Consider the following 20,115-nt stretch of genomic DNA (forward strand, 5'->3'; position numbering starts at 1 on the left):
TGCGGGGCGAGGCAGCGGGGGCGCGCGCCGGGGCCGGCGTGGGGCTTGGGGGCGCGTCCACGTGGCCGGCTGGCGGCCACCCGGAGCCTACGGCGGCGGAGGGACAGGTAGGTGGCTGCCATCCCCGCCGCCTGTGCGGGACCAGCCTGCTCGGTGGCCCGGGACTCGGGCAGCCCGGGGGTCCAGCTCAGGCTTGCGGGGCTCAGGCTCTGCCCCTTCCCCTCGGGCGCCGGCCTGCCTGGCCCTCCGTGCCCCGCGAGCCCAGCCCCCCTGCCGACGGGGACCCTTTGTAGCGGAGGAGCGGCCCCTCCGAGGACTGCCGCTGCTCCTCCATCCACGAAGGTCTCCGCGGGTCGGCCGAGGGGTGCCCCTGGTGGGGGCAGGGCAAGCCAGGCCGGCTGCAAAGTGGGGAGCATGGGGGAGCGGCCGCCGGACCCGCATCTCCGCGTGGGCTGTCCCCATCCCCCGGCTGTCTGCTGGCCGGGCTGTGGCACAGGGGCTGGGTGTGCCTGTGATGCAGACGTTGCCACTTACGAGCGGGGGCGGGGGTGGGGTCTTGGGCTGCAAATCCTGCCTCTCCGGGTCTCCCTCCCGACCTTGCCCTGGCCTTTTCCTAGGCTTGTCTCTCCGCGCGGCAGGGAAGAGGTGAGGCAGGGTGCGGCCTCCCTTCTGCGTGGCTTCCATTCTTCTCGGCTGTTGCATTAGGGGTCCAGGATGCAGACCTGACAAAAGAGCCCCGGAGAGATGATCAGTCTGAGCTGAAACTTTGCAGTTTCGAGCTGGGCCTGCTCCTTGTTCTAGCAAATGCATGTTTTCCTTTCTCTCTTCTGTTCCTCCTTGGTTTGGTTCCCCACACCACCCCCCCTCAAGCTGGGTGCCTCCTGTCTCCCTTGGGGCTTGGGCAATGAGGGTAGCCTGAGCCTGCCCCTCTGGCTGCCACGACACTACTTTGCTATCTTTGCAGCCTGGGGCTGGCTGGGTGTGGCCTGGATAGTGCCAATCCTGACACTATCCCTATGCCCCCCGCCCCATGTCCCCAAGGCCTCAAGTGTATTTGGGGATGTTGCTCCCCTTCCATAAGGCTCCTGAGATTCTCAAGGGGCGAGGGTTCCTCCCCTTCCCCAGCTAACCTCTGGATCTGGAGGGAGAGCAGTGCAGGGCTGCCTGGGCATCTGTCTGGCTGTGCATGAGCAGAGCTTGACTTATGTCTCTCGACGCGTGGCTGTGGGGGCAGGCACGACTCGGCTTTGTGTTTGCAGCAGGGAGACCAGACAGCAGGCTCCTGGACAGCCAGAGGAGGCCCTCGGGGCGAGGAGGCAGCTGGGGCCAGGAGTTGGGGATGTAGCTGCTCTGGGTCCAGCCTCAGGCCTTGATTCCCCGGACCTCTGTCCCAGGGCTCCTGGTGGCAGCGCCCCTCTGGGGTGGGGTTCTCGCCTCCCGCCCCCGTCCCTCGGCTTGTGATTGTTTCCTCCCTGACTTTTCCTTCCCCCAGCTCAGACCCGGGGCATCTCTGTGGCCTGGGGCTTCCTTGGGGTTGTCCTTCTGTGTGGCTGGCTGCCCTCAGCTCCGGGATGTAGTGTTCGGGGTCTCAGTTCCAGGAGGGCCCCCACTCCGCCTTTCCAAGCATCTGGCTCTGGCTGCCCCCTTGGGTGTGGCCCAGCTGAGGCGAGGCCTTCTGGCTCCTTTCCAGAGCGGGGGTGGGGGATGATTGATGGCCCCCAAGCCTTCCTGCGCTTGCTGCTCACTCATGCGCCCTGGTGGAGGCCCCTCCTCTGTCCCAGCCGTGGTGACCATCTGGGGCTCTGGTGTGCTGGTGGGTGAGTGGCCCTGGGCCTCTGACTCCTACTTGCCATCTCTCCACAGGCCCGTCCCCGGGTGCAGCTGAGAGCCATGCCCGCTGTCTGCCTCCTTCCACTGCTCTTCCTTGCCGTCGGGGGGGGCCTGGGCAGCAGCAGGCCCTTCCGTGCCTTTGTGGTGACAGACACCACGCTCACCCACTTGGCCGTGCACCGAGTGACTGGGGAGGTGTTTGTGGGTGCAGTAAACCGAGTCTTCAAGCTGGCCCCCAACCTGACCGAGCTGCGGGCCCATGTCACGGGGCCCGTGGAGGACAATGCTCGCTGCTACCCACCTCCCAGCATGCGCGTGTGTGCCCACCGCCTGGCACCCGTGGACAACGTGAACAAGCTGCTGCTCATAGACTACGCGGCCCACCGCCTGGTGGCCTGTGGCAGCATCTGGCAGGGCATCTGCCAGTTCTTGCGCCTGGATGACCTCTTCAAGCTGGGAGAGCCCCACCACCGCAAGGAGCACTACCTGTCGGGGGCCCAGGAGCCCGACTCCATGGCTGGCGTTATCGTGGAGCAGGGCCAAGGGCCCAGTAAGCTGTTCGTGGGCACCGCTGTTGACGGCAAGTCAGAGTACTTCCCCACCCTGAGCTCCCGCAAGCTCGTTGGCGACGAGGACAGTGCGGACATGTTCAGTCTGGTGGGTTCGCCTGCTCGGCCCTCCTCTCCTGTCAACCCTCTCATGAGCCTGGCCCCTTTCCCTGCCTCCTTCATGCAGTCCTGGCTCTGCCTCTTGGGAGAGCCCTGTTCTGAGAGGGGAAGCTTTGGCCCCTCGCTGTCCGAGATGCAGACAGGCTGCTTAGGGTGGGAGGACAGGCTGAGCCCAGCTGAGGGGCCCCTGTCTGCAGAGGGGCTGCTCCCTCTGCAGCCTTTTTGGCCGGGGTGCCTGTGATCGATTGTCCGGTGGGGCATCATAAGGGAAGCCCTTGGGGCACCAGGCTGCTGGAGCAGGGCGGGGGGACAGTGGGTGGCGAAGGGGGACGGGGGGCGGGCCCAGGGCCTCAGCCCATGCTCTCCCCTCCACCTACTCCCCAGGTGTACCAGGACGAGTTTGTCTCCTCTCAAATCAAGATCCCCTCAGACACACTGTCCTTGTACCCCGCCTTTGACATCTACTACATCTACGGCTTTGTGAGCGCCTCCTTTGTGTACTTCCTGACGCTGCAGCTGGACACCCAGCAGACGCTGCTGGACACAGCGGGCGAGAAGTTCTTCACGTCGAAGATCGTGCGCATGTGCACGGGGGACTCGGAGTTCTACTCGTACGTGGAGTTCCCCATCGGCTGCTCCTGGCGCGGCGTGGAGTACCGCTTGGTGCAGAGCGCCCACCTGGCCAAGCCCGGCCCGCTGCTGGCCCAGGCCCTGGGTGTGCCGGCCGACGAGGACGTCCTCTTCACCATCTTCTCCCAGGGCCAGAAGAACCGGGCCAGCCCCCCTCGGCAGACCATCCTCTGCCTCTTTACCCTCAGCAACATCAACGCCCACATCCGGCACCGCATCCAGTCCTGCTACCGTGGGGAGGGCACGCTGGCCCTGCCCTGGCTGCTGAACAAGGAGCTTCCCTGCATCAACACCGTGAGCCCGTCGCTCGCCCCTTGCTTTCCCCAGGCCTGGCTTGGTAGCTTCCCTGGCCCTCTGCCCCTGCCCAGGTCTGTGGTGCCTGGCCTTGCAGCCAGTGGGCTGGCCTTCCTGTCCTGGGCTTGGCATGGCCCTGGGAGTGCGACCTTAGCTCTGATACCCGTTGCTCCCTTTTGGAGATCCCCCACCCTCTTCCTCTTTCTGTCCTTCCTCCCTTCTTACTGTCTCTCCTTTGCCCAGCACCCTGCTTGCAGACTGCCGCCTTCCTCTTCCTGCCCCTCCATCCATGCCCAGCCTGTTCCTTCTTGCCGTGTCTCATGAGTGTCCCTTGCTGTCTTGAGTCAGCAACAGTCTCCCAGGCCATCCCCATCTCACCAGCCCACGCTTTGCGCCTCCCTCCCCGCTCTCCCTCTGCAGCCCTCAGTTTCTCGTGGGGTCCCAGGACAAGCAGTCAGGCCTGGCTGGAGGGGGAGCAGGTTGAACGTGGGATCTGATGGCCTCTGTGCAGCTGGCGTGTGCATGGCGGCTGAGGGCTCTGACTCTCATGCATGGCTCCTGTCTCACCAGCCCATGCAGATCAACGGGAACTTCTGTGGGCTGGTGTTGAACCAGCCACTGGGCGGCCTGCACGTGATCGAGGGGCTACCCCTGCTGGCCGACAGCACCGATGGCATGGCCAGCGTGGCCGCCTACACCTACCACCAGCATTCCGTGGTGTTCATTGGCACGCGCAGCGGCAGTCTGAAGAAGGTGGGCCCTGGAACCCTTGGCATGTAGGGATGGGGCAGTCTCTGAGATGTGGGCCAAGGGTGCGAGTGCGAATGTACACATGAGCCTGGGAGACCTCGGACAGGGCATGGCTGGTGGGAAGGGAGACTTCCCAAGCTGGGCCCCTCAGCCACCCACCCTCGCCAGCACCAGGTTCCCGTGGCTCTAGGGATAGAGACCAGACCTGTTATGGGACCTCTGTGCCACGAGAGCAGGGACCAGGGCCAAGCCGTCCCTGCTAGGTCCTCAGTTGAATAAATGAGGGAGCAAATGTGGACATAGCCCTGTGTGCTCCGAACCTGGGACATGCCTTGTCTGCAGTCACCTGGCCCCCTGAACCTGGAGGTGGCTTGGCACGGAGGGGGGAGGAACTGCGAGCTCAGGTACATCCTGAAGGGACAGGAGTCAGGGGGATAGCAGCACTCTCACCCTGCTTGCCTGGTAGGTGTTGTTGCTCTCCCCGGGCGGGGGAAGAGCTGGTGTGGGGTGGTCTGGGGAGGCTTTGTGAAGGGACACGCGGAGCTCGCAGGGCCCAGCCTTCTGTGCTGCCGGGACCCTTTTTCCATTTGTAACAGCTTTATGGAGCTGTAACTCACATACATACGACTTGCCCATTTACAATACACAGTCCAATGGTTTTTAGTGTACTTGCATTGTTGCACAACCGTCGCCACTACCTCATTCCAGGACATTTTTTTCACTCTAAAAACCCCCATACTCTTTAGCTGTCACCTCTGGCCCTCCATCCCCTGACCTTAGGCAACACTAATCTCTCCCTCTCTGCATCTCCTGGGAGCATTTTCCGGCTGACTCCAGGGGCTAGCCTTGGCACCCTTCTTCCCCTGGCTGCGGGGGCTGCAGGAAGCCAGGCTGAGTGCTGAGCCCCGCAAGCTCAAGAAGATGCCCTGAGTGCAGGGGCTGTGGTGGTGTCAGGCTGGCCAGTCAGCCCTCTGCCCTGGTCTCGTGGCTCAGGTGCGGGTGGATGGCTCCCAGGATGCCCACCTGTATGAGACAGTCCCTGTGGTGGACGGGAGCCCCATTCTCCGAGACTTGCTCTTCAGCCCCGACTACCTGCACATCTACCTCCTGAGTGAGAAGCAGGTGGGCCCGCGGTGGGTGGTGGTGGGTGGTGGGGCGGGGGTGGGCTGGGTGCTGACGTGGGTATCCCCAGGTGAGCCTGCTCCCGGTGGAGACCTGCGAGCAGTACCTGACCTGCGCTGCCTGCCTAGGCTCAGGGGACCCACACTGTGGTTGGTGCGTGCTGCAGCACAGGTGAGGGCGGCCAGTGCCAGATGAGGGGGTGACGGCGGGCTTCGGAGTTAGAGGGACCCAGGAGGGCCCCGCCACCAGCCGGGAGGGGCCAGCCACACCTGCAGTGCCTTCCTTCATCCGTCTGCCCAATTCTCCCCAGCTGTGCCCTTGCGGCCTCCCCTCCCTCGCTTCCTCCTCCACTTTCTGCAGCTAATGAGTGGAACCTCCACCCCAAGTGACATCCCTTGGGCCCCAGGGGACAAGGCCAAGGCACGCTGTTGCCTGGCACTGTGAGCTGGACAGGCTGTCCCTGTACCCCACAGCCTCCCACTGCATGCCCTGCCTGGGCCCTCCTGGGGCAGTGGCAAGACTGGCTCTGGCCTCACCCCATCCAGGTGCTGCCGTGAAGGGGCCTGTCCAGGTGCCTCTGCCCCACATGGCTTTGCAGAGGAGCTAAGCAAGTGTGTCCAGGTGCGGGTCCGGCCCAACAATGTGTCAGTGACATCGCCTGGGGTGCAGGTGAGTGGCATGGACGGTACTCGGCCCGCGAGTGCATGTGTTGGGGGGTGCGCCCTGCTCTGAGCCCTCTGCCTCCCCCAGCTGACTGTAGCCATGCGCAACGTGCCAGACCTCAGCGCGGGTGTGAGCTGTGCCTTTGAGGAGGTGACAGAGAGCAAGGCCATCCTGCTCCCCTCTGGCGAGCTGCGCTGCCCCTCACCCTCCCTCCAGGAGCTCCAGGCTCTCACCAGGGGGCACGGTCAGTGGGCTGGGGCTGTCCGGGTGCGGTGGGGGCCGCTCTTTGTCCCTGGCTAGTTCATGGCCGCCCCGGGCTTGCTGCAGGGGCCACCCGCACCGTGCGGCTGCAGCTGCTGTCCAAGGAGACGGGCGTGAGGTTTGCCGGGGCTGACTTTGTCTTCTACAACTGCAGCGTCCTCCAGTCGTGAGTACCTGGCCTAGCCCCTGGGGACAGAAAGGGGTTCTGGAACAGGTGACGCCTGCAGGGTTGTTGTCGCTGGGGACCTCAGGGGCTGTCAGGCCTTCCTGACTTCTGTCCCCATGCTTCTTAGGCCCCTGCCACTGTGCAGGCCCTGGCTGCATTCTTCCTTTGCTTGCCCGTGTGTCCTGCGGGAGGGGCAGTGAAGGGCCGTCTGGCCTTCTCTGCTATTCCTGAAGCCACTCTCCCCTGCCAGGTGCATGTCCTGTGTCGGCAGCCCTTACCCCTGCCACTGGTGTAAGTACCGCCACGTGTGTACCAGCCACCCCCATGAGTGCTCCTTCCAGGAGGGCAGGGTCCACAGCCCTGAGGTGAGGCGGGCGCCGCGTGTGGGGGGCTGGGCTTCGCGTGGCCTGGCCTCTGGCTTTTCTGACTCTGATCTCCCTGAGTTCTTTGAGCCTCCCCCAGGCAGCGCAGGGCTGGCTGGGCCTGGAGAAGGGTGATGGCTCAGTGTGCACTGACGGGTCTTCTCCCCACAGGGCTGTCCTGAGATCCTGCCCAGCGGGGACCTCCTGATCCCTGTCGGCGTCATGCAACCTCTTACCCTGCGGGCGAAGAACCTGCCGCAGCCCCAGTCGGGCCAGAAGAACTACGAGTGCGTGGTCCGGGTGCAGGGGCGGCAGCAGCGGGTGCCAGCCGTGCGTTTTAACAGCAGCAGTGTGCAGTGCCAGAACGCCTCGGTGAGGCCCGGCCCGCAGCCTCCTGCCTGGGGGTCCAGGCTGTAGCAGACAGGGGTAGTTCCTGTCTACGCCCAGCTTCTGAGAATCCTGCTGGGGATTCCTGACCCGGGACGGGGGAGGGACAGTTGGCAAGAATGTGGGGGTGTGGCCTGCACATCTTACCGGCGGTCATGTGGGTCCCTTTCCCCCAGTACTCCTATGAAGGCGATGAGTATGGTGACACTGAGCTGGACTTCTCTGTGGTCTGGGATGGAGACTTCCCCATCGACAAGCCTCCCAGCTTCAGAGGTGAGGGGCGGCACAGAACCGAGGAGCCAGCCTCCCAGGGTAGAGTCAGCACTGCTGGGGCCCGATCTGGGGGCCCTAATGCTCCGCCCTTCTCTGCCGCTGGTCCCCCGTCAGCCGTGCCCCCTGTGCCCGCAGCCCTCCTTTACAAGTGCTGGGCCCAGCGGCCCAGCTGCGGCCTCTGCCTCAAGGCTGACCCCCGCTTCAACTGCGGCTGGTGCATCTCGGAGCACAGGTGCCAGCTGCGGGCCCACTGCCCGGCCCCCAAGACCAACTGGATGCACCCGAGCCAGAGGGGTGTCCGGTGCAGCCACCCCCGCATCGCCCAGGTCAGCCTCCCCCGCCGCCCTGCCCGTTCCTGCCGGGCACCTGTGAGCCGGGGCTGACCCTCTCGCCTCCCATCCTGCTCTGCAGATCCACCCGCTCATGGGGCCCAAGGAGGGAGGTACTCGGGTTACCATCGTGGGCGAGAACCTGGGCCTCACCTCCCGGGAGGTGGGCCTGCGGGTGGCCGGTGTGCGGTGCAACTCCATCCCTGCCGAGTACGTCAGCGCTGAGAGGTGAGTGTGGGCGGGTGGTGCCTTGGCCCCTGTGCACCCGGGCCGGCCCTGACCTTCTCTGAGCCCTAGGATCGTGTGTGAGATGGAAGAGTCGCTGGTGCCCAGCCCGCCGCCGGGGCCCGCGGAGCTGTGTGTGGGCGACTGCTCCGCTGACTTCCGCACGCAGTCCGAGCAGCTCTACAGCTTCGTGGTGCGTGGCCGCCCCGTCCTGTCCCTGCCCTACCCCGCCTCTTCTCCGCCTCCACCCAAGGGGACCCGGGCTGGCTCCTCCTACCCCTCAGGCTGCTTCTCCCACAGACCCCGACGTTCGACCGAGTGAGTCCCGGCCGGGGCCCGGCGTCAGGGGGCACGCGGCTCACCATCTCCGGCAGCTTTCTGGATGCTGGCAGCAGGGTCATGGTGACCGTGAGAGATGGCGAGTGCCAGTTTGTGAGGTGGGCCAGGACCCTGCCACCTTGGGCTGAGCATTGGGTGGGGGACCAAGGGGCAGGGTGGCTGAGGGCCCTGGGCCGCCTGCTTCAAGCGCCTGGCTTGCCAACGTAGGAGAGATGCTGAGGCGATCGTGTGTATCTCGCCTGTCTCCACCCTGGGCCCCAGCCAGGCCCCCATCACCCTTGCCATCGACCGAGCCAACATCTCCAGCCCCGGAGTCATCTACACATACACTCAGGACCCCACTGTCACTCACCTCGAGCCTACCTGGAGCATCATTAAGTAAGAGCCTGGGGAGAATGGGAAGTCTGGCCAGTGTCGATGGGGTTGGGGACTGGGCTGGGTCCCTGAGCTTCTCTCCTGGGGCTTTGCCTGGTGACTGAGGCCTTGGGCATCAAGTCCGACCTCCTTTGAGCCTGAGCCCTCATAGGTAGGGGGGCAGAGTTGTCCTGACCGCATAGTACCTGGCACCCACTGGGCGATCCAGGGTCAGGGAGGCCCCGGGCTCCCATAGCACCCTTGATAACTTCCCAGGGATGAGTGGGGGAGGGACTGGGGGAGGGAGCCTGAGGTCCCTGTCCCCTGTCCCCAGTGGAAGCACTGCCATAACTGTGAGTGGGACCCACCTTCTGACAGTCCAGGAGCCCCGGGTCCGGGCCAAGTACCGCGGCATTGAGACCACCAATGTAAGTGACAGCCGCACCCACCCCGCCCCCGTCCCTGCTGCCCTTGGCCTCATGCACGGGGCTACTCACCCCTGTCCCAACAGACTTGCCAGGTGATCAACGACACTGCCATGCTTTGCAAGGCCCCAGGCATCTTCCTCGGGCGGCCCCAGCCGCAGGCCCAGGGCGAGCACCCTGACGAGTTTGGCTTCCTGCTGGACCACGTGCAGACGGCCCGCTCCCTCAACCGCTCTTCCTTTACCTACTACCCCGACCCCAGTTTTGAGCCGCTCGGGCCCTCCGGCATCCTGGATGTCAAGCCCGGTTCCCACGTGGTGCTGAAGGTGCCAGCAGGGCAGGGTGGGAGGGGGCGCACAGGTGGGGAGCCCTAGGACGACCGTGTCCTCCATTCTCAGGGCAAGAACCTGATCCCCGCCGCAGCCGGCAGCTCCCGCCTCAACTACACGGTGCTGATCGGAGGCCGGCCGTGCGCACTCACCGTCTCAGACACGCAACTCCTGTGTGACTCGCCCAGCCAGACGGGCCGGCAGCCTGTCATGGTGGGTGCAGGGTGGGGAGGCCACCAGGACAACTCGGGGTGGGCATGGGGGTCGGCTCATCTTGGGCCTGTCCCTGCAGGTGCTGGTGGGCGGCCTGGAGTTCTGGCTGGGCACCCTGCACATCACAGCCGAGCGAGCACTGACCCTGCCGGCCACGGTAGGGCTGGCGGCTGGGGGCGGGCTCTTGCTGCTGGCCATCACCGCTGTGCTGGTCGCCTACAAGCGCAAGACTCAGGACGCAGACCGCACACTCAAGCGGCTCCAGCTACAGATGGACAACCTGGAGTCCCGCGTGGCCCTAGAATGCAAGGAAGGTGCCTGAAGCAGGGGATGCGGTGTTGGGCGTGGGAACTAGGGGCCTCCGTCCGCCTGCTCGGCTCACTCCTCCTCTCCATCCCGCCACAGCTTTTGCAGAGCTGCAGACGGACATCAACGAGCTGACGAACCACATGGACGGGGTGCAGATCCCTTTCCTGGACTACCGGACCTATGCCGTGCGTGTGCTCTTCCCAGGCATTGAAGCCCACCCGGTGCTCAAGGAGCTGGATGTGAGTGCCCGTCCCCCCAGCCTGCCCAGTCCCCGTTCCCCACAAGGCCACCCTCACCCTCCCAGACTCTCTGCTCCTTACAGACGCCCCCCAATGTCGAGAAGGCTCTGCGCCTCTTTGGGCAGCTGCTGCACAGCCGCGCCTTCCTGCTGACCTTCATCCACACGCTGGAGGCCCAGAGCAGCTTCTCCATGCGCGACCGCGGCACCGTGGCCTCGCTCACCATGGTGGCCCTGCAGAGCCGGCTCGACTACGCCACGGGGCTGCTCAAGCAATTGCTGGCAGACCTCATAGAGAAAAACCTTGAGAGCAAGAACCACCCCAAGCTACTACTGCGCAGGTACCATGCCACGCTGCCCCTGCCCCTGCCCGGTCGCGCCCCACCCCTTTCTGCCTTGCCAGGCCCTACCTCCTGTCCTGAATGGCCCCGCCCCCTGGCCTGGCCCCGCCCTTACCACGCCCGGGGCCGAGTGCCCCTCTCCCGCCCCAGGACGGAGTCAGTGGCTGAGAAGATGCTTACCAACTGGTTCACATTCCTGCTGCACAAGTTTCTTAAGGTGCGCTCGGTGGGCCAGCCAGCAGAGGAGGGGACGGGGACCGGCTGGCTGTCAGGCAGGCAGCAAGCTGTGCGCCCGCTCCCCACTGCAGGAATGTGCAGGGGAGCCGCTCTTCCTGCTGTACTGCGCCATCAAGCAGCAGATGGAGAAGGGCCCCATAGATGCCATCACCGGCGAAGCGCGCTACTCCCTGAGTGAGGACAAGCTCATCCGGCAGCAGATTGACTACAAGACGCTGGTGAGCCTGGGGCCAAGTGGGCAGGAGGTGTGGGAACGGGGACAGGCCTCTCCCTATACTGACTCTGGGGTCCGCTATGCCCACAGACCCTGCACTGTATGTGCCCGGAGAGTGAGGCTAGTGCCCAGGTCCCGGTGAAGGTTCTCAACTGCGACAGCATCACCCAGGCCAAGGACAAGCTGCTGGATGCTGTGTACAAGGGCATCCCGTACTCCCAGCGCCCCAAGGCTGAGGACATGGACCTGGGTGAGGCCCCCGCCCTGTCCTGGCTCCCCACCCACACCCTTCAAGGGGGCTCTGAGCACCTCTGGACACTTAATCTCACCTGGGTCCCACGCTCTCCACCTGAGTTCTGTTCTCTAAGAGGAGCGGCCCCAGGGTCTCGGGGGGACACCAGGCACGACTTAAAGGGCTGTCTGTGGCCCACAGAATGGCGCCAGGGCCGTATGGCCCGCATCATCCTACAGGATGAAGATGTCACTACCAAGATTGAGTGTGACTGGAAGAGAGTCAACTCACTGGCTCACTACCAGGTGAGAAACTGGGGGCTCATTTACCCCCAGGGCCATCTGGGAGCCTGGGCCCTGCCCTGAGCCACGGCAGGACAGAGGAGCAGCGGCCCTGGCTCCTCTCTGACCTTGTTCCTGCACTTGCAAATCCTCCTCATGGGGCCTTGGTGCCATCCATGTGCATACTGAAGGGTCTGGGTGGGTGGTAGCCCCCTGGCTTCTTGGCTTCCTGCACTGCCCCCTCTCTGTTTCTGGGGCCTTCAGGTGACAGATGGTTCCTTGGTGGCACTGGTACCCAAACAAGTGTCTGCCTATAACATGGCCAACTCCTTCACTTTCACCCGCTCCCTCAGCCGCTACGGTAGGTGTCCTCAGCATGGTGGCCTCTGCTGGCCCTGGGCCCTTTGAGGCTACACAAGCTGTACTGGGAGCCCCCCTGTCCAAGCAACTGGCTTGGCTCTGCAGGCCTTCCCAGCCCCTGCCATTGGGAGGTCTCCCGTTCTGTAGAGTCTAGAAGGAGGGTGGGCCGAGAGCAGATGGGTCCCCTGTAGGCTACTGAGCTCCTGGGAAGGAGTGGGGCAAGCGGTCGGGTGATAGCCAGTGGCCCCAGTGGCCTAAGCGTCACACCTGTCCTCTGCCCCAGAGAGCTTGCTCCGCACGGCCAGCAGCCCTGATAGCCTCCGCTCGCGGGCGCCCATGATCACACCCGATCAGGAGACGGGCACCAAACTGTGGCACCTGGTGAAGAACCATGACCATGCCGACCACCGAGAGGGGGATCGTGGCAGCAAGATGGTCTCAGAGATCTACCTGACGCGACTGCTGGCCACCAAGGTGTGGGCCTGCCCTGCATCAACTCGGCCTCTGCCTCCTAGCCCAGCCTTTGCCCTGAGGTTGGCCCGGCTGCCGGGCGAGGGGCCACTGGATTATGTGGACCCAGCAGGCCTTTCCCAAGGCCTTTGCTACAGAAGCTCCCAACCTGAGGTCAAGGTCGAGTCTGTCTCAGTGGGGCTGGCCCTGCAGGGAAGTCTTGCTCTTTGCTGAGCCTTTCTACTCCCATCTGTCCTGCTTTAGGGACATCCTGACCTGGCTCCCTCATAGCCTGTGTCCTCTCTCACTGTCCCCCCACAGGGCACGCTGCAGAAGTTTGTGGATGACCTCTTTGAAACCGTGTTCAGCACGGCCCACCGGGGCTCAGCTCTGCCCCTGGCCATCAAGTACATGTTCGACTTCCTGGACGAGCAGGCTGACCAGCGTCAGATCAGCGACCCTGACGTGCGCCATACCTGGAAGAGCAACTGGTACTGCCCCGCGCCAGGCTGCTGCTGGCCCTTCTGGGGATGGGCGGGCGGAAGAGGCTCGGGGCTTTGCCAAGACCCAGGGCCCTTGGGGGCAGGGTGACTGGCAGGGGCTGCGGTAGTCATCCAGGCAGAGAGGACAGTGGCCTGGCCTGGGGCTGACATAACTGGCGCTACCAAGCCAAGAGGCGCGATTCCGGAGGTGGACTCTGCCAGGCGTGTGGGCAGGTGGGAGGTTGGTAGTGAGACCAGCACTGGGATGTAGTCCTTTTCTGTTTGGGACCTGGCACAGGGGAGACATGCTGGTGGTTCGGCTCAGGGGGTTACAGTGGTCACAGTGGAAGCTGCAGAAGGGCTTGAGACCCACCAAGGACAGAAGGGCCATTACTCTTATTTCTCACTGCCTCGAGTCACAAGACCATTCACCCTAAACATGTCACTCTTGCCACCTATGGACAAGACGTGGGCTGGCCAGACAGGAGCAAGATGTGAAGGGAGCAGTGACGGGAGGGGGCCCACAGGGCTGACTAGGGAGCCTCCGGTGTGTGTCTGTCTGTCCAGCCTGCCCCTGCGCTTCTGGGTGAACGTGATCAAGAACCCGCAGTTCGTGTTCGACATCCACAAGAACAGCATCACAGACGCCTGCCTGTCCGTGGTGGCCCAGACCTTCATGGACTCCTGCTCCACGTCAGAGCACCGCCTGGGCAAGGACTCACCCTCCAACAAGCTGCTCTATGCCAAGGACATCCCCAACTACAAGAGCTGGGTGGAAAGGTGGGCCCCATCTTGTGGCTGTGAAAGGAGACTGCTGGGGGTGACAGGAGGCCGGGGCCGCCCTCCCTGAGCTGCCTGTCTGAGGCGGGCCAGCTCTAGGTAAAAGGCCCGGAGGCTGGCCTGGTGGTGAGGGCAAGGGTTTTGGCTTCTGTGACATCTGCCTAAGTAACCTACTGAATGTCCCAACAGGTACTACCGAGACATTGCAAAGATGGCATCCATCAGTGACCAAGACATGGATGCCTACCTGGTGGAGCAGTCCCGCATCCATGCGAGTGACTTCAATGTCCTAAGCGCTCTCAGTGAGCTCTACTTCTATGTCACCAAGTACCACCAGGAGGTGCGTCCCGCTCCCTGCAGATCCACAGTTACTTGGCCCTGAGGGTGCATCTAGTGGCAAAGGCAAGGGGTTGGTGGGAGTCAGGGAGTGCCACAAGGAGGTGAATGGGACAGAGGGGAAATGGAGTTCATCTCTTGGATTGCTCAAGTTCCTCCCCTGACCAGGCTGTGGGGCCAGCACAGGTGACACTTTCCATAGATGCTGGGATTTGAGGGACCCAGGAGAGAGAGAAGCCATTGGCTGGAGTACAAAGTTCCCACTGGGCAAAAGTTAAGGCGCTCAGGCAGGCTTGGTTAGCTCAGTTGGTTAGAGCACAGCCTTACAACACCAAAGTCATGGGTTGCAATCCCCAAACCAGCCAGCCACACAAAAAAAGAGTTAAGGGGCTGGCCTGCCGGGAGGGTTGAGTCCGGGGGGCTGGGTGGGGCCGGGGGTGGGGCCAGCCATTCCTAGGGCCTGCATTTGTGACCGGAGATGTCAGCAGGCAGCTGGATATAAATAGAGATATACACTTGTGAGCTAGTAGATAGCCTTTAAAGCCCAGATGAAGGGGCCGGCCCATGGCTCACTCAGGAGAGTGTGGTGCTGATAACACCAAGTCAAGGGTTTAGATCCCCTTACCAGTCATCTTTAAAACAAAAAAAAGCCCGGATGAGCTCAGGAAGGAGGCCTTGAGTGGATGTAGAGGGAGAAGCGGCCCAAGTGCTGAGCCCTGGGCTGCCAGACAGTCAGAGGTCAGAGACGAGGCGGGAGCCCCACAACGTGTGACCCGCTCTGTGAGGTGCTGCTGATGCTCAAGGAAGATGACGCCACAGCACGCTCACTGGGTCTGGCGAAGGTCCTGGTGACCTGGACAAGAGAGGTTCGGGTGGGAAGGGGGGAGTCGGGGACAGCGAGTCTAGGCCACTGTTGGGAGGGGCCGCGCTCTAGCTCTGGAGAGGAGGCGGAGAGCGCTGTGTAGTTGGAGGAGGACTTGGGGTGGAGAAGCTGGGGGTTTGTTGGAGGTGAGAGGTTTGAGCCGTGAGCTGCCGGGAGGAGGGGTGGGCCGGAGCGTGCGGGAGGGAAGAGCCCAGCTCCAGGGGACCGTCTTCCCCCAGATTCTTACCGCTCTGGACCGAGATGCCTCTTGTCGGAAGCATAAGTTGCGCCAGAAGCTGGAACAGATCATCAGCCTCGTGTCCAGCAACAGCTAAGGGTGGCAGAGTCGGTGAGGAGGGGGCTTGTCCGTCCTGAGCCGTCCTCCCATCAAGGGGAGTGGCTGGCACCAGTCTGGGTCCCCGGGCTGAATCCTGGACCAGGTGTCATGGGGGAGGTCACCAGGCCAAGATGCCCCCACATACCTGGGCCCCCTTCATTAGTGCCTTGCTTTGGGCCCTGCAGGGGGAGGGGGGCAGGACCAAGCCCCCCGCCTCAGCAGCAGCAATACCCCCACCCTCCTGCCCAAGTGTTGGGATCGCCCCTGCCTGCCTTGCTATTTATACCCCTAACCACCTATTTATTTAATTTAACTCCACCTCGGTCTCATCTGTAAATACGTGTCCCCCGTGGGATGTTGCCAGCCTCACCCACGTTCCTCTCCTTGAGTTGCTCTGGGACCTGCCACCTGTCCTGACCCCTTTATGACATTGCCAGCCTTGGCCCAGCCTCTAGCACCTCACCCTTGCCATGGCCAACCCCACCCATCCTGAGAAGGGAGCCTTGGTACCAGTAGCAGTTGGGGTGGGTGATGAATCTGAAGCTGCACTGACACTGTGGCTGTGCCAAGCTGGGCCACAGTGTCCCCCTCCAGACGTCTCGGGAGTCAGACTCTACATTCTCTCGGGACCCTGTTCTCCCTGAGCACCCAGAGAGCCATAGCCAGGCTCATGTCAGGGCCTGGCCGGGGCCTGACCTCAGCCTGGGGGCTCCAGAACTCTCCTCTCCCGGCTCTACTGCGAAACATCTTCAGTGGTGTCTGTACTCGCCCTGAACCTCCTCGACCTCAGCTGCCCTGTCCTGCGCCTGCCCCGAGGGGCCGAGGCAGCAGTGCCTTACTGCTTCATGTCTTCTGCCTCCTCTGAGGAATCTGGCCCCGTCTCATGATCCTGGACCCCCAAGTCTCTCCTCTTTTGTTGCATGAGGTTTTCTTTGTTTGTGTAATGTTTTTTCCTAATTAAACGCTGGGAAAGTGGAGTCGGTGTGGTGCTTTGTCTTTGGGGCCAGTGGGTAGACCCGTTGGATGCTGGATCAGCTGAAATCTCATTATGAGAGAAAGGGCAACTCATTGCAGGGTTCCTGAGGATTTGAGGAGGTCCAGGCCATGGTCAACCCATCAGCAGCTCCTGGTGGCTCTACTTTCAAGAAATATTCAGAATCTGCTCCCTTCTCCCCACCTCCACTGCCCCCACGCTGATCTAAGGCGCCAGTCTCCCCACTCCTGCCCTCGCACCATTCAGCCTACTCTCAGGATGGGAGGCAAAGAGATCCTGGTAAGACATAAGGTGGGTCATGTCCCTACCCTGTTTAAAACCCTCCAGTGGCTTCAACTGAACCCAAACTCCTCCAAATCAGGAAAGTCCTTGCTGTTCAGGTTGGAACTCCCATTGTGCTGCGACTACTCATGTCTTACTTCCTACACCTGTTAAGTAATGCAGGTGGGGAGAACATGGGGTGCAATTTTCAAGGGGGTGTGCAGGAACACCTTGCTGAGGGGGTTACATTTCAGTGAGCCAGGTGGAATGCTGGAGGAAGAGAGTTCCAGAGAGCAAAGAGCCAGTGCAAATGCCCTGAGGCAGGAGTGGGCCTGGCATGTTTCAGAAAGGGGGAGGTGGCCAGATCAGAGCGTGCAAGGGGGAGAACGGGAGGGGATGAGCCCAGAGAGGAAATGGGCCAGCTAACACAACTTCATAGGCCACTCACTGTAAGGGCTTTGGCTTTGAGCTTGAGTGAGATGGTAGCCCATTGGAGGGCTTCGGACAGAGGAGCGTCGGGACCTGCTCAGGTGTACGAGCTGCCCAGCAGGTTCAGCAGTCCATCGCAGGTGGTGGTGGTGGTTACGTGACTGTTTGCCAAAACTCCTAGACCTAGGCACCTAAAAAGGGGTAAGTTTGCAGTACGTAAATCATGTCTCAATAAACCTGAGTTTAAAAACAATCAAATATGCAAGTAAACAAAAATAAAGAGTAAAATAGTAAAGAAACACGTGTGATGTGGGATTGGAATTCTAGCTCAAAACAAAGGAAAGTCCCAGATGATACCTGTGCACTTAGTCGGCCTAGACAGAACCAGCCCGACAGACAGAAGACAGAGAACAAGAGAGATAGCTTGATATATTAGCATTGTGAGATTACAGAAACTAAACCGTAGGGGGAAAAAAACAAAGCAATTTTTAACCTCAAGGGGGAAAATTCCCCAGAAATGAATAGAATCTGGGAGGTCAAGATGGCGGAAGAGGAGAGCTGCCTGCCGCTTTTCCGCCAGGAGTAGAAGCAGGCCTGAGGCCTGCGCCAGATGCAGCTGTAGCAGAATCGGCGCAAAGGAACGGCTTTGAAAGGGTGTCTTTACCCTGCCGAGAACCGGGAATCTTCCCCCAACCCACGCGCGCGACCCTCCAGTGCGCCGCAGCCCGTGTCGCAGCTGCAGCCGCAGAGGTGGAAACATGGAGGCCTGAGCTGGCGTGTGTCATCCTGGGCTACAGCGGTGACCACGGCTTCTGACACCCCGCCCCCACCCGCCCGTCCCTGGAGCTGGAAGCGAATCAACCCACGGCAGAGACAGGGAGACGTCCAGCGGGAGAGGCAGAAGTTCCACGGAGACCACACGCCCTGTGGGGACGCCAGTGTGTGATCCAACAGGTAGGCTTCACTGCTGCCACCCGGCTTCATTCCCAGCCCAGCCCAGTACACACAGAGCGGGGAGACATCCGGCAGGGGAGGTGGGAATTCCACAGAGTCCACGCTGCTGCCGTGCAATCCAGCAGCAGGTAGGCTTCACCACCACCACCAGGCTCCATCCCAAGCCCGGCCTAGTGCGCACAGAGCAGGGAGACATCCTGCAGGGGAAGGGGAAGCTCTACAGAGACCACACGCTCTGCGGTGCCTCGGCGTATCCCAGCAGCCGGGACCAGAGCGCACTGAACAGGGAGTCACTGAGGTAGCGATACCAAATTGGCAACCACAGCAACATCTTAGTCAGTCAATAGTGCCAAACCTGTGGACTGTGAAACCCCCTGCCACAATGAATAAACATCAAAGAAAAGATACCAGAAATACGAAAAATCAAGAAAGTACACCACCAAAAGATAATAAATTTCAAGCTCTAGATCCTATAGAACAAGAAGCCCTTGAAATGACTGACAAGGAATTTCGAGTGATAATTCTAAGGAAACTGAATGAGATACAAGAAAACTCAGCTAGACATCATGATGAAATGAGGAAAAGTATACAGGACCTGAAAGAGGAAATGTACAAGGAAATAAATGTCCTGAAAAAAAAATGTAGCAGAACTTGCCAAACTGAAGAAGTTATTCAGCGAAATAAAAAACACAACGGAGAGCTTAACCAACAGGCTTGTGGAAGTTGAAGAGAGAACCTCTGAACTTGAAGATGGGCTGTTTGAAATAACACAAGCAGACAAAAAAAAGAAAAAAGAATAAAAGGCATTGAAGAAAATCTAAGAGAGATATCAGATAACCTTAAGCGCTCAAATATCCGAGTCATGGGTATTCCAGAAGGGGAGGAAAATGGAGATTCCATTGAAAACATATTCAACAAAATAGTGGCAGAAAACTTCCCAGGTATAGGAAAAATCACAGATCTTCAGATCCAGGAAGCTCAACGATCTCCAAATGTATTCAACCCAAAAAGGTCTTCTCCAAGACATGTTATAGTCAAATTGGCAAAACTCAGAGACAAAGAGAGAATCTTAAAAGCTGCAAGAGAGAAGCGTCAAATCACCTATAAGGGAGCCCCAAACAGGCTAACATCAGACTTTTCATCACAAACCCTAAAAGCCAGAAAGGAATGGGATGATATATTCAAAATACTAAAAGACAGAGATTATCAGCCAAGAATACTCTACCCTGCAAGGCTATCCTTCCGAAATGAAGGGCAAATAGTATATTTCTCAGATAAACAAAAACTGTGGGAGTTCACCACCACACAACCACCCTTACAAGAAATCCTCAAGGGAGTACTGGGTTTCGTTCCTGAAAAATAACTACCACTGCCATAAAAACCCAAGAAAAATCTAAAGCCACTAGTATAATAAAAATGGCATTCATGAAGAGAAAACAAACAAACAAAAAGGCGATCTACAACCTAAGGAACCAACAAACACAGAAAACAAACAGTAAATCAGAAAGCAAGGAACAAAAGACACCTAAGACAACCAAACAACAATCAAAAAAATGCTAGGAACAAATCAACAATATTCAATAACAACTCTTAATGTAAAAGGCTTAAATTCCCCAATCAAAAGACACAGACTGGCTGACTGGATTAAAAAGGAGGACCCAACTATATGCTGCCTACAAGAGACCCACCTCACCCATAAAGACTCACATAGACTAAGAGTGAAAGGATGGAAAAAGATTTACCATGCAAACAGAAATGAAAAACGAGCTGGAGTAGCTATTCTTATATCTGACAAAATAGACTTTAAACTAAAAGCCATAAAAAGAGACAAGGAGGGACACTACATAATGATAAAAGGACTGATCCATCAAGAAGACATAACAATCATAAATATGTACATACCCAATGTTGGAACAGCCAGATTTACAAAACAAACTCTATTAGACCTAAAGAAGGAAATAGACACTAATACCATAAGAGCAGGGGACCTGAACACCCCACTGTCAATATTGGACAGATCATCTAGGCAAAGAATCAGCAGAGAAACACAAGATCTAAACAATACTCTAGACCAATTGGACTTGGCAGATATCTACAGAACATTCCACCCAACAACCGCAGAATATTCATTCTTCTCATCAGCACATGGATCATTCTCCAGGAGAGATCACATATTAGGTCATAAATCAAGTCTCAACAAATTCAAAAAAATGGGAATTATCCCATGTATTTTCTCAGACCATAATGGATTAAAACTAGAAATTAATAACAAACAAAACTCTGGAAACTATACAAACACATGGAAATTAAACAGAATTCTACTTAATGACATATGGGTCCAAGAAGAAATCAAGCAGGAAATAAAAAAATTTATTGAAACTAATGATAATAATGATAC

At 59.7% G+C, this 20,115-nt stretch overlaps 1 protein-coding gene across 1 annotated transcript; it reads left to right on the forward strand.

Annotated features, from left to right (window-relative positions):
• The first annotated feature begins 38 nt into the window (after positions 1-38).
• On the forward strand, positions 39-15,978 carry PLXNA3 (plexin A3). Its single transcript, XM_063083066.1, has 33 exons — positions 39-107; positions 1,864-2,487; positions 2,883-3,422; positions 3,993-4,175; positions 5,166-5,294; positions 5,365-5,465; positions 5,840-5,963; positions 6,045-6,201; positions 6,285-6,384; positions 6,635-6,749; positions 6,918-7,118; positions 7,310-7,406; positions 7,542-7,732; positions 7,818-7,963; positions 8,033-8,153; positions 8,261-8,397; positions 8,507-8,677; positions 8,988-9,081; positions 9,165-9,404; positions 9,477-9,620; positions 9,700-9,934; positions 10,026-10,168; positions 10,252-10,508; positions 10,659-10,725; positions 10,817-10,963; positions 11,050-11,209; positions 11,393-11,496; positions 11,737-11,833; positions 12,116-12,306; positions 12,604-12,773; positions 13,332-13,544; positions 13,734-13,884; positions 14,982-15,978. Exons 2-33 carry the CDS (start codon positions 1,891-1,893, stop codon positions 15,075-15,077), a joined length of 5,619 nt encoding a protein of 1,872 aa, XP_062939136.1. The 5' UTR covers positions 39-107; positions 1,864-1,890; the 3' UTR covers positions 15,078-15,978.
• Positions 15,979-20,115: the final 4,137 nt, after the last annotated feature.

This window comes from Cynocephalus volans, chromosome X, assembly GCF_027409185.1.
Source record: "Cynocephalus volans isolate mCynVol1 chromosome X, mCynVol1.pri, whole genome shotgun sequence".
Lineage (NCBI taxonomy): Eukaryota > Metazoa > Chordata > Mammalia > Dermoptera > Cynocephalidae > Cynocephalus > Cynocephalus volans.